The 12,568-nt window shown below is 22.8% G+C and overlaps 3 protein-coding genes across 4 annotated transcripts; 2 read left to right on the top strand and 1 right to left on the bottom strand.

Annotated features, from left to right (window-relative positions):
• Positions 1-2,732: 2,732 nt before the first annotated feature.
• On the bottom strand, positions 2,733-3,662 carry LOC127281396 (twitchin-like). Its single transcript, XM_051305094.1, has 3 exons — positions 3,529-3,662; positions 3,165-3,434; positions 2,733-3,102 (listed from the first exon to the last, which is right to left on the bottom strand). The coding sequence occupies exons 1-3, from the start codon at positions 3,587-3,589 to the stop codon at positions 2,801-2,803; spliced, it is 633 nt and encodes a 210-aa protein (XP_051161051.1). The 5' UTR covers positions 3,590-3,662; the 3' UTR covers positions 2,733-2,800.
• Positions 3,663-3,785: 123 nt separating this feature from the next.
• LOC127281381 (titin-like) lies at positions 3,786-6,466 on the top strand. Its single transcript, XM_051305073.1, has 5 exons — positions 3,786-4,171; positions 4,243-4,602; positions 4,669-4,965; positions 5,038-5,349; positions 5,431-6,466. The coding sequence occupies exons 1-5, from the start codon at positions 4,108-4,110 to the stop codon at positions 5,724-5,726; spliced, it is 1,329 nt and encodes a 442-aa protein (XP_051161030.1). The 5' UTR covers positions 3,786-4,107; the 3' UTR covers positions 5,727-6,466.
• Positions 6,467-6,809: 343 nt separating this feature from the next.
• Positions 6,810-8,994, top strand: LOC127281382 (twitchin-like). Of its 2 annotated transcripts, none has more exons than XM_051305074.1 (5): positions 6,810-6,919; positions 6,989-7,324; positions 7,463-7,777; positions 7,857-8,165; positions 8,242-8,994. In XM_051305074.1, exons 1-5 carry the CDS (start codon positions 6,859-6,861, stop codon positions 8,538-8,540), a joined length of 1,320 nt encoding a protein of 439 aa, XP_051161031.1. In that variant the 5' UTR covers positions 6,810-6,858; the 3' UTR covers positions 8,541-8,994. The 2 variants fall into 2 exon arrangements, with proteins under 2 accessions (XP_051161031.1, XP_051161032.1); XM_051305075.1 differs by having other exon boundaries at positions 7,472-7,777; positions 8,242-8,984.
• Positions 8,995-12,568: the final 3,574 nt, after the last annotated feature.

Raw genomic sequence — 12,568 nt, 5'->3', positions numbered from 1 at the left:
ACGACTTTTTCCGACTTTTTTAAAAAAATACGACTTTTATCGACTTATTTTTAAAAAATGCGACATTTTTTTTTACATTTGAACAAAAATGTAAATAAAATACATTTTTTCAGTATAAAATGTAGATCTTCTTCAGATCTTCTTCAATTCAATTATTTAACAAATTTTCAACTAAAATGATTCTTCACTAAATTAATTATTTTTAATAATTTTAATGAAATACATCACAAATTCAATTATATCAAAATTATTTTTCAATTAAATTTTTTATGAAATTTAACAATTGTTTATAATTTAACAAAAAAAATATCACAATAAAATTGAATTATTTTTTAAAAATTTCAATTCAAAATAAACTAAAATTCAATTATTACCCGAAATTTTAATTCAAAATCAATTAAAAATCCAATAATTATCCAAAATTTTCAATTTAAAATTTAATTATTTACCAAGTTTTCAATTTAAAATGAAATAAAATTCAATTATTTTCTAAAATTTCTATATTCAAAATTAATTATCCAAATTTTCAATAAAAAATGAACTTAAATTAAATTATTATCCAAAATTTCAATTAAAATTAAATTATTTCCCAAGATTTTCAATTCAAAATTAATTATTATCAAATTATTGTCCAAAATTTCCACTAAAATTCAATTATTTTCCAAAATTTCAATTGAATTTCAATTATTCTCCAAAATTTCAATTCAAAATCAAAGAAAATTAAATTATTTTCCAAATTTCAATTCAAAATAAAAGAAAATTCAATTATTTTCCAAATTTTCAATTTCAAATCAAATAAAATTCAATTATTTTCCAAATTTTCAATTTCAAAATAAACTATTATCAAAATTTTTAATTCAAAATTAAATATTATCAAAATTTGTAATTTAAAATTAAATATTATCAAAATTTTCAATCAAAAATTAACAAAAATTAAATTATTATAGAAAATTTTAATTAAAATTCAATTATTTCCCAATATTTAATTCAAAATCAAAGAAAATTCAATTATTTTCCAAATTTTCAATTCAAAAACAATAAAAATTCAATTATTACCCAAAATTTCAATTCAAAATTAATTTTTATCAAAATATTCAATTCAAAATCAACTAAAATTAAATTATTATCCAAAATTTCAATTGAAAATCAAAGAAAATTCAATTATTTTCAAAATTTTCAATTCAAAATCAATAAAAATTCAATTATTATCCAAAATTTCAATTGAAAATCAACTAAAATTAAATTATTATCCAAAATTTCAATTGAAAATCAAAGAAAATTCAATTATTTTCAAAATTTTCAATTCAAAATCAATAAAAATTCAATTATTATCCAAAATTTCAATTCAAAATTAATTTTTATCAAAATATTCAATTCAAAATCAACTAAAATTAAATTATTATCCAAAATTTCAATTGAAAATCAAAGAAAATTCAATTATTTTCAAAATTTTCAATTCAAATAAACTTAAATTCAATTATTTTCCAAATTTTCAATTTAAAATTAAATAAAATTCAATTATTTTTTTTTTTTTAAATTTAATAATTTCAATTATAACTCTAAGGAAATTCAATCAATTTTAACTATTTTAATAATATTCTTTGAAAATTCAACTATCTGAAACCATTTTTCAATTAAAAATGATTTTCAAATTATTGTATTTTGTCCGCATTTTCTAATAAATTTTTAGTGAAATCATCTAAAATTTTAATTACAAAACACTTAAAGTTTCAATTAATTTCAAAAATCTCAATTTTAAATCTTTGAAAATTCAATTAAATTTAAAAAATGTTTTCCAAAAATTGTTTGATAAATTATTTTTAGTTCTGTAAAATTTATAATTGTTTGAAAATTAACAATATCTTTTGAAATTTAATTATTTCTAAAAATTTCAACTTTAACCGAAAAGAAAAAAGAATTCTTTTCTTCGAAAAGAATTATTAAAAAAAAAATTTTTTATTTAAAAATCTGTAAAATATTTTTGTTAAAATAAAAAACAAATCCACTTTTTTTTGGAATATAAATCGAGTAAAACGACTTTTTTGTGTCTTTAAGTTGATTCGAGGCCTGTGTTTTTATAATTAATATTTAATAGATATTCGTTGGCCTCTGGTACCTTAAAAATTAATTTTTAAAAATAAATTTTTTTCAAATTACTATCTTGTACGAAATTTCCTGGCACATCTTTTTTCTCATCATAAATTTTTTGTATTTGTATACAATTTTTGAATCAATATACAATTTAAAAAAAAATTTCTTTGGTAAACGTTGTGTACTTCAGCTTCGTGAATTGAATTTTCGAATTTGGAATTTTAAAGAAACTTATTCCGAAATATAATAATAATTATTGTTTTGAACGAATTTTCATTTTTCGAATTAGCATCCCACAGAATTTCTTTTTTATACGAATTTTTAAAAAAATTGTTTAACTACCGAATTTTTGTTTGGCAGAATTTTTAGTAGGCAGAATTTTTATTTGTCCGAAACGAGGTCCGAAATTACAAATAGTCGAACAAAGAATCGATAGAAAGATTTTGGCGCAATTTTCAAAAATTGACCAATTAGAAATCAAGAAAATTGTGATTGGTAAATTTTTGAAAATTACGCCAAAAATCTTTCTGTCGATTGGTTTGTTCGGCCATTTATAATTTCGGACAAATGAAAATTCTGTCATTTAAAAATTTGACCAAATTCTTACACAGGAAGGTAGTAAAAAAATTTTCTTCGTCGAATTTCTTTTTACATTATTTATTTTTTCTATAAAAATATTTGTCACCTTAAATATAGTATATATATATTTTTACCAAGATAAAGTGGTAAATTGTTTACTCATAAGTCTATCAGAATTATACATTGAATTAAAACTCATAATTTCAAATTTATATTTAGTACTTGGATTTAGTTTATTAATTGTAAATTTTAGAGATTTATTTTCACTAGCATAGTATAAAAGCAAAGTTTCTTCTTTTGAATTCAATGTATATAATATAATGTGGTATCGTACATAGTTGGTACTATTTTTAGGTTTAAACCAATTAAGCGTGGCACTTTTATTTGTAACATTTGTAATAGTTAAAGGTCCTTCTGGTGGATTAGGTTTTCCTATTAAATAAATTGAAAATATTAGAAAATAATAAAAAAATTTAAAAATTTCTAATTCGTACCTTGTGGATAGTAAGTTTTGATTTCATTGCTCAAATATCTGTTAAATGTCCCTTTTGCATTAAAACAGACAAATTCAAATTTATACGTATTTCCCGGTCTAAGTGTTGTGATTCTATTTGTCAAATTGCCTTTATTGACATCTTTACTATATTCATGTATACTTTTATTATTTGTTAAATCATGAATGAGATAAATGCATGTTCCACTTTTTTTATTGTACCACTGAAGATTAACTGTTTCTTCCGAGACATCAAGCACTTTTATTATTTCTGTGAAATATTAATTTTTTTTTTATTCACAGTATTTAAAAATTTATTTGCAAAACAAAAATTAAAAATTTAATAAAGAAAATAAAATAAATACCATCGGTACTGATAGATGTTGATACAAATTTTGCAAGAAAAATGAAAATTATAAACTTCATTTTAATGTTAGACACGCACTTAATTGTATATAGTGAAATATAATTTTGAAAATAACTTAATAAATTATTAGTGAAAAACTATAATTATTCATTTATATATTCTTTATCATTAGAAAATTTTAATAAAATTACAAAAATAAATATTAAATTAATGATAATCTAAACATTACAAACAATAGATTATTTACACAAATGAAAATTTTAATAATGTTTTTTACGAAAGACATCGACTTTTGTTTACACAAATGATAAAATTTGATGATTTTCATGGGTCTACGTGCAATTAGTAAGATAGACATAAACTCATATATGTTACTAATTGCACGTATACTCATAATTTTATTGACGTCTTCATTTAATCAAATAAAAAAAAACAAATTTCCCAGTTACATAAATTGGTAAAAAAAACAAATTTCCTAATACATAATTTAATTTAGTATATATAGAATGATTTTTTGTCATTTTTTATTATCTTCGAAATTTCTATTATAAAAAATTTTATTGCCTTAAAATTGAAAATGAAGTCTCAAAAATTTTTCATTTTTATTACAACATTAACAATATTCATCAATGCTGATAGTGGTAAATATTAAATTAATTTTCATTGTCGATATTGTTTTAAAAAAAAATTAATTTTCTTTATTCTTATTTAGTATTTGGTACTGATTTCTTTATGGCAAATGTACCAACATTGAGTAAACCCCGAGGAAATATAAAAATACTTCATGTCACTGATACAACAGTCAATTTAAAATGGAATTGCGAGTACAATGAAAAAAATTATCACATTATCTCGCATAATATGAAAAATAAAACCAGTAGGTACATTAAACATTTGTACTCAAATGAAATATCTACATCAAACATTGAAAAACAAAGAATAACTGATCTTGAACCAGGATGTTTGTATAAATTTGAAATTTTGTGTTTGAACATGGGTAAAGTTTCAAATGAGGAAGAAATTGAATTTAGTAGACTCATTAGCAGGGAAATCATCACTAATAAACCATCAGGTAATTTTTTGCAAAATTAAGCAATTTTCTGTTAAGGTAAAAAATATAACTAAAAAAAATTTTCAGATAGACCCGCTAAACCCAAAGGACCCTTTCAGGCATTTAATATCAAATATAAAGAATTAACACTCCGATGGATTAAACCTGATAATATTACAACTGCTATGTACAAAATTACATGGACGAAAACAAATTCAAAGAAAGAAAATTCAACAATAATTCACAGTCAATCCGAATATCCACAATATAAAATCACTGGACTTAAAGCAGGCAAAAGATATAATTTCCAAGTTCAAAGTTACAATAATAAAGGAACTTCCGATAGTCTCGTACTCGAGGAAATTGTAACAAAACATCCATTAGGTATTTATTATATTATTTTCATTAATGAAAAATGATAATATAAAAAATAATTTTCATTATTATTTTCCAAAGATTCTGCAATTGATCATGCCTTGAGAGAATCTAATAGAAGAAAAATTAGAACTAATTTTATCACTTATGATGCAATACAATTTGTATGGAATAAACCAAAAAGCAATTCCTTTCAAGGAGAATATGGAATTTTTATAGCTGATCGAGAGAAGCATTGGTACATTAAAAACATTAAGGATACATCAAATAATCCAAAGTACACAATTCAAAATCTCACACCAGGAGGATGTTATAAATTAATAATTAATATTATTGATGATAAAAATTCTAATCTTCTCGTGAGCAAAGCAATTAAACTTGATAATCCATTAGGTATATATAAATTTTCAAAAATTAATTCAATTTGTGTTTCTATTCCAAATTTAAATCCTAATATTTTTTTGAATTCTACAGATAAACCAAATCCACCTAGACAACCATTTTTTGTAAAAAAAATCACGAGTACAACAGCTGAATTACAATGGAATACACCTGAGAATAGTACAAGATTTATAAAATACAATATCATTTGGAAGGAAATAGACACGAATATACAAAAAACTATTACCATTTTCAAGGCCAACGGCAAATCTTCATTTACAATTACTAAACTTAATCCAGGCAAAAGATATGATTTTGAAATTTCGGCTTTTAATAATAAAGGAAGTAGTGATAGTCTCTTTATTAAAAATTTCATAACTAAAGTCTAAATTACAATGAAGACAAAAATTTATTTAAATGAATTTATTTATTATTTGATATTTAGTATTTATTATGATTATTATTTATTGACGTTATTTAATATTGTTAAATATATATTTTTTTTTATCAAAAATTCATAAATTAAAAAATTTTTTTCAAAAATCAGTTTATTATATTTTATTCAAAAATTGAAAAATCATATCCGCTACTTTCAAAAGTTCATATATAACTATTTCTTATGGAAACAATCCTCAATGGTAATTGTAATTAAATGTTAGTTTTAGTTTCCACTTGTGGCTGAGTATATCATAGGTATAGGTGTAAATTTTATAAGTTTCATGTCAAGTCAATGTATAAAATATATATATTCTTCTTAATTATAAGCTTTTCGATCACATCACGTTGATCATCTTCAGTAACACTAAAATATCAATGATTAACAATCGATTAGTTGTTATTTTTGTGAATTTAAAATTATTTCTGCAATATTGCATTACAAACTTACAAAAGATATGGAAAATATTGCACGATGGTGACATTAAGGTTAGATTGTCTACTTGGAGTAGTTCTTATTTAAACTTTCCACGCCGATGCTAACGGCTCGAAGGTAACTCCATACTTTCATTCATGTACAAATCGTAAATTTACAAATCATTATTTTATATAAAAATTAGAGAAAAATAATAAAATTGATAATAATGACTATTTAAAAATCAAAAAAGAATAAAAAATAACTATATCAATGAAATCCAATTGTGATATAATTTAATTCTTAAATAGAATTCCTACTTGTAATGTTTGAGAATTAATAATTATGATTTTAATCAGTAGAGTTTTTTGAAAGTGCCGACAGACAATATATTTTCACATTTTATTATTATGAAAAATTATCGCATATATAATAAATCTTAATCTTTATGATAAATAATAAATTTCATAATAATTACATGACTAATATTAAATTCTTATAATTTTTTGAAAAAGATTACCAAAATAAGTATTTCTAAACAAATGATTATTTACTTAGATTATCTCCTTAAAGGAAAATTATATTTTTTGTTATACATTCTAAATAATCTACTTTAGTTATATATAGAAAAAAATTTATCACATTTCTTCATTACAAGTCTTAAAATTAAAATGAATTTTATATTTCTAATTTTTGCTTCAACATTTCTATCTGTATCTATCAACGCCAATGGTAATTATCTATTATTAAATATTTCATTTTATTCAATAAATTCAATTTTCTTTTTATATTCTAATACAGGATTACAACAAGAATTCTTATTAAATCAATTATCTCAATTGAATAAACCACCGGGAATAATAAATGTATTCGATATCACAGATACAGCCATTAATCTACAATGGAATAATAATTACAGTGAAACACGATCTCATATTTTCATATACAACATCGAAGACAAGAGTAAAAAAATTAAAAAATATAATACTACTTCAAAATCTGAAGAATATAGAATAACTGAACTTTATCCAGGATGTGTGTATAAATTCGAAATTTTAAGTTTGAGAACAGATTCTAGTTTGGATTTGGAATTTGATAGATTTCTTAGCAAAGAAATTATCACTGACAAACCATTAGGTACGGTATATAAAAATTTTTGTAAGACAAAAGAATTCAGTATTTTAAAATATTATATTCTTCGGAATAGTCTGATTCTTGCTTCTGAAGTATAGGCCAAAATTTTATCTACATAGATGAATTTTCTCAAAAACTAAGAAATTACAGATAAACCTGCTACACTAAAAGAACCGCTTTTGATATATGATGTCACATATACAGAAGTAACACTTCAATGGTGTAAACCTATGCATAATCTTTACAATACAACAATAACGTACAATATCATGTGGTCGGAAACTGATTTATGGACATGGGAAACTATTGTATTTTACAGTGCATCCGAATATCCACTATACAAAATCACTGGACTTAAGTCAGGCAAAAGATATAATTTTCAAGTTCAAGCCTACAACAATAAAGGAAGTTCCAATAGTCTTGTACAAGAAGAATTTATTATTAGACATCCATTAGGTATATAAATTTCTCTACTTGATTTTAAACAAACACTTTAGCTAACAAAATTAATATAACTTTCACTATTATCCCAAAGATTCAACGATTAATAATTTCCACAAGGAAACATCTACAGAACTCAAAATTATTGATGTCATTAATAATACAGTCAATCTTCAATGGAATAAACCTGAGAATAGTACCACCAATATGGAGTACGCGATTTTTATATTAAATTTAAATACCATGAAGCATTGGCACTTTGGAAATATTAAATTAAACTCTACAATGTACAAAGTCGAAAATCTACCAACAGGAAGAACATATAAATTCATTGTTAAAGCATTAGATGACAATAATTCTGATCCTCTTGTTAGCGAAACAGTAATGATAAAAAGTCCACTAGGTATGCTTTTATATTAAGTATAAATTAATATTTTTTCTCTATAATTTTATTTTCTCAAAAATAACATTTCTAACAGATAAACCTAATTCACCAAAAGGACCAGTTTATGTGAAAAATATCACAAATACAACAGTCGATCTACAGTGGCGTGAACCTGACAATAGTAGCAATAATACATCGTACACAGTGTTTATAACAAACATACATGAAATGAGGACTAGCGTTAGATACCATTTTATTTCATTAGACAAAATAAGTCATACAGTTACAGGACTACAACCAGGAAATGAATATATATTCTATATTTGTGCAACAGTGAATGATATTAATTCTGATCCTCTAAAGAGTGTTCAAATTAGAACTAAGGATCTATGAGACGTTTTTGACTAATTTTTAATCAGAAATTATTAATTTTTAATTGAAAACAACTAATTCATTTCGTAAGGCTACAATTTAAAATTTACTTTACTAAATGAATTAGTAATTTTTTTTTTACTAACAATTAGTCATTTTTTACTAAAAATTAGTCAAAACGGTTACTAATTTATTTAATCGTATTGGTAGAGATTTCCTCGGCTTATATAGTCGCGTCCCTACCCTTAATTTTCCGAGGTAAGTAAAATTCAAAATGTGCGAGTGTGTGAGTAGGAAATTTTAAATTGATTGAGTTTCTATTTTTGAATAGCCAATTATATTTAAATTAAAATCTAAGGACAGAGCTATTTTTCTCTTTCTGATTCCGTTTCTAACGCTCGACGAAAACAATGCCATTGTCTACATGTCAATCATTTTCCTTTTACTGACTTTTATTTCCAAAAATCTTTAATATCTCAAAAAATAATAATCTTAGAATTATTTAATTTTTACCATTAATTTTTAAATAATTTTTACTTTAATATAACATATAATTTTATTTAATTATTTATTAATTTTAACATTTTCTGAATAGGGTAACTGCACCAGTGGTGGATCAGTTAAGCCCCTTAACTTTCTTATTTTGACTTTGAAGTTCTGCATAGGTTGCTTTTAGACAAATTCGAGGTTATTCTTTATAGTATTATGGACCAGATAGTTCCAATAGACATTTCCTTCAAGGTTAGACTTGATTTTGACACCTACGTTTACTTTAATGCTCCATCAAAGATAATTTGTCAATGATCCTATTCTGGATCACTGTTTGCACCAGTCATGGTTATAGATTGCTCCAGTGGTGGATCACTTAAAAAATCATACTAAAAAACATTGCATTTCAAAATTACGAGACTGAGACGTTTTGCAACTTTTATAAGGCTTTACGGACAGATTTTCAAATTCACTTTCCTATCCATATCCCCTCCTCTTTCATTTCTATAGGTATAATGTGACTAAATGTTAATTAATCATCTTTTTATTAGAATTTTTGCTAATAAATAAATAGAAACTCTTAAAGCTTCAGTTTCAATGATAAATAACATTTATTAATTCTGGGTATTTTAATTCAACAAAAATTTAACAATTTGAAATCAGGTGTTAACAATTAATAAACATTTGAATTAGTGTTAACTAAAATTTAACTCATAAAATTTTCAATAAAACAATGCGTCAACAGGCGAAAAGTAGGACTGATCCACCACTAGATTTTGTTACTTTTTTGGTTCCAGTCGTGGATCACCCCAAAACAATGGACACGCGCTACTTACAGACGTAAATATTGTTCTCAGGGCTCTATGGGGATGAAACGAAATGCCTCCTATTGTGAAAAGAATTAAAAATTGTCTTAAAATGACTCCAAAGCTTTCTATTCCAAAATATACTCTTAACTTACATGCTAAGGAAAACTCTTGTTTTCTGTCACCACTTTAGTAATTGTTGTCCTGCTTTCTTCGCGATGAATTTAAAAAATTTTTTAAATTGTAATATTGATCTGTATAACTTTCTTAACAATTACCGACACTTGCGGTTCATTTTCTTACAAACGTGTAAACACAAATGACCATTTTTCTCGCAGTTGATCCACCACTGGTGCAGTTACCCTATTTAAAAAAAAATATATAAAATAAAATTTATTCTTTAAAATAATGATTTATAAAAATTTTTTATTCTATAAAAAAAAAATATCTTTAAATTTAAGTTAAATTAATAATTTCTTTTATTTGAATTTATATCTCTCTTCTCTTTCTATTATTTTTCCTGTTTATATTTTCATTGTGTTATCTATAGATATCTTCTCTCTCTCTCTCTTTCTATTATTTCCAGAAATTCAATTTATCTAGTTTTATATTCATTTCTCAATTTTATTTTTATTATTTATTAATTTGTAATTTTTCTAATAATTTATAATAATTAAATTTTTGACTATTGAAATACCATTTCACTACTCCATTTTTTTTTCATCCCTTAATACAGTAATGTACTTAAGGAAACTTTTATTCTCAAACCTTTCTTAGAAACTATGCTGTCTTCATTTACCCCAAATTTTAGGAAAATTTTATCCCCATTTACCCCAACTGACACCTATTTAAATAAATTAATAAATACGTTTTTTTCCCACAAAATTCTATTGATTACATATCGAAAAACAAACATCTCAGACTGTCTTTTTCATAGATTTAAATAAATATTGTGACGTTATGTAAAATTTACAATTTTACAAATCACAAAGGTTTATTTTTTTTTCAATATTATTTATAATATTATATAATATAATATAATATATGAATATTTTCAATATTCAATTTAATTTAATTTAGAATTTCAATTTAATTTAAAATGATTTCTTTTGAATTTATAATTGATTATTTTATTGATTTTGGAATTATTTAAGAATGAATTTAATTTATAATTTTTATTTAAAATTAATTGAAATGTCATTCATTTAATTATTTTATAATTATTGTTTCCATTTTCCATCTTTTTCGATTCCTCGAATTAAAGAATCCTTATTATTTAATAAAAAGAATAAGTAATTATTTTTCTTGCATTATATCGAGTCTGAACTCAAATTTTTATAATGTTTAAAAATTTAAATAAAAAAAAAATTAATTAACCTTTCGTTTATAAAATCTGATGTTTTATTTAATTTAAAAATTAAATCTTTTCGAATATATGGCTTTTCCGAACCGCCCTCTCTACTGTTAACCAAGAATTAGGACTGCAGCAGGCCGAGTAAAAAGGAAGACTATTTTAATTTAAATTTTGAATCATTTCTTTGCTTTGAGTTTCCCTTGATTATTGAATTTGACTGTCTTTGAGTAAAAGCCTGGTGGCCGTGTGTGTACTCTTCAGACTAATTTGACAATCAAGAATAATTTTGATTTAATTGTCGAATTTGATAGTCTCTAAACTAGTTTGCCTGGTGGCCTTGTGTATTTTTCCAGACTAATTCAACGATTAAAGAAAAATTTATTTAATCTTTAATTAATTTATTTATTATTTATTTATTTTTATTTATTTATTATTTATTTATTTTTATTTATTTATTATTTATTTATTTTTATTTATTTATTTATTATTATTTATTTAATCTTAAGAAAGGACTGGCGACCAACAAACAATTTATTCCAGTCTTCCCTTTGTAACTTTGATTTAATTAATTGATTTTTTCAACATTCAGCATCATCATTAAAAAAATCATTGGGTTACAATATACTATAAATTCCCTGCTTAAAAAATTTGATTGAATTTGATAGAAAAAAATTTCAATACTTTTCAATCCGTTTTTTGAATCCGCAATTTTATGTAGATTGTATAAAATCCTATCAATATTTTTGGATAGAAAGTCTATCAAAACGAATACTAGTTTTTGATACAATTTGATAGAAATTTTTTAAATACTTTTCAATACGTTTTTTGAATACGCAATTTTATGTAGATTGTATAAAGTCCTATCAATATTTTTGGATAGAAAGTCTATCAAAATGAATAATTATTTTTTATAGAATTTGATTGATGAAATTTTAATACTTTTCAATCCGCGATTTTTAAATCCATAAATTTATGTATATTGAATAAGATTCCATCAATGATTTTTGATAGAAAGTCTATCAAAATGAATACTTATTTTTCACAGAATTTGATAGACAAAACTTTTAATACTTTTCAATCACATTTTTGAATCTGCAAATTTGTGTATATTGATTCTATCAATTATTTTTGATAGAAAATCTATCAAAATGGATACTTATTTTTTACAGAATTTGATAGACAAAATTTTAATACTTTTCAATCACATTTTGAAATCTGCAAATTTGTGTATATTGTATAAAAATCATAACTTCTATAATTTTAATTAAATAATAGAAATAAAACAATATTTTTTTATTTTTCATAAAAATTTAGAAAAAAAATTTTTTTTTTTTTTTTTGAATGAACATTTTACATGGAATGCCCCATGGAAGCTTTGCCGCCAATGATTTGTTTTTTTA

The sequence above is a fragment of the Leptopilina boulardi genome, unplaced genomic scaffold, assembly GCF_019393585.1.
Source record: "Leptopilina boulardi isolate dan_hultmark-lab unplaced genomic scaffold, ZJU_Lbou_2.1 LbouV2_266, whole genome shotgun sequence".
In the NCBI taxonomy this organism is placed as follows: domain Eukaryota; kingdom Metazoa; phylum Arthropoda; class Insecta; order Hymenoptera; family Figitidae; genus Leptopilina; species Leptopilina boulardi.
The sequence above is the reverse complement of the archived record's forward strand: the minus strand, read 5'-3'. Positions and strand labels throughout refer to the sequence as shown.

Coding starts and splice junctions, on each gene's coding strand:
- LOC127281396 (XM_051305094.1), bottom strand. CDS start 3,589: ATGAAGTTTATAATTTTCATTTTTCTTGCAAAATTTGTATCAACATCT. Junction 3,435..3,528: donor AACATCTATCAGTACCGATG/GTATTTATTTTA, acceptor AATATTTCACAG/AAATAATAAAAGTGCTTGAT. Junction 3,103..3,164: donor CAAAACTTACTATCCACAAG/GTACGAATTAGA, acceptor TTTATTTAATAG/GAAAACCTAATCCACCAGAA.
- LOC127281381 (XM_051305073.1), top strand. CDS start 4,108: ATGAAGTCTCAAAAATTTTTCATTTTTATTACAACATTAACAATATTC. Junction 4,172..4,242: donor ATTCATCAATGCTGATAGTG/GTAAATATTAAA, acceptor ATTCTTATTTAG/TATTTGGTACTGATTTCTTT. Junction 4,603..4,668: donor CATCACTAATAAACCATCAG/GTAATTTTTTGC, acceptor AAAAATTTTCAG/ATAGACCCGCTAAACCCAAA.
- LOC127281382 (XM_051305074.1), top strand. CDS start 6,859: ATGAATTTTATATTTCTAATTTTTGCTTCAACATTTCTATCTGTATCT. Junction 6,920..6,988: donor TGTATCTATCAACGCCAATG/GTAATTATCTAT, acceptor ATTCTAATACAG/GATTACAACAAGAATTCTTA. Junction 8,166..8,241: donor AATGATAAAAAGTCCACTAG/GTATGCTTTTAT, acceptor CATTTCTAACAG/ATAAACCTAATTCACCAAAA.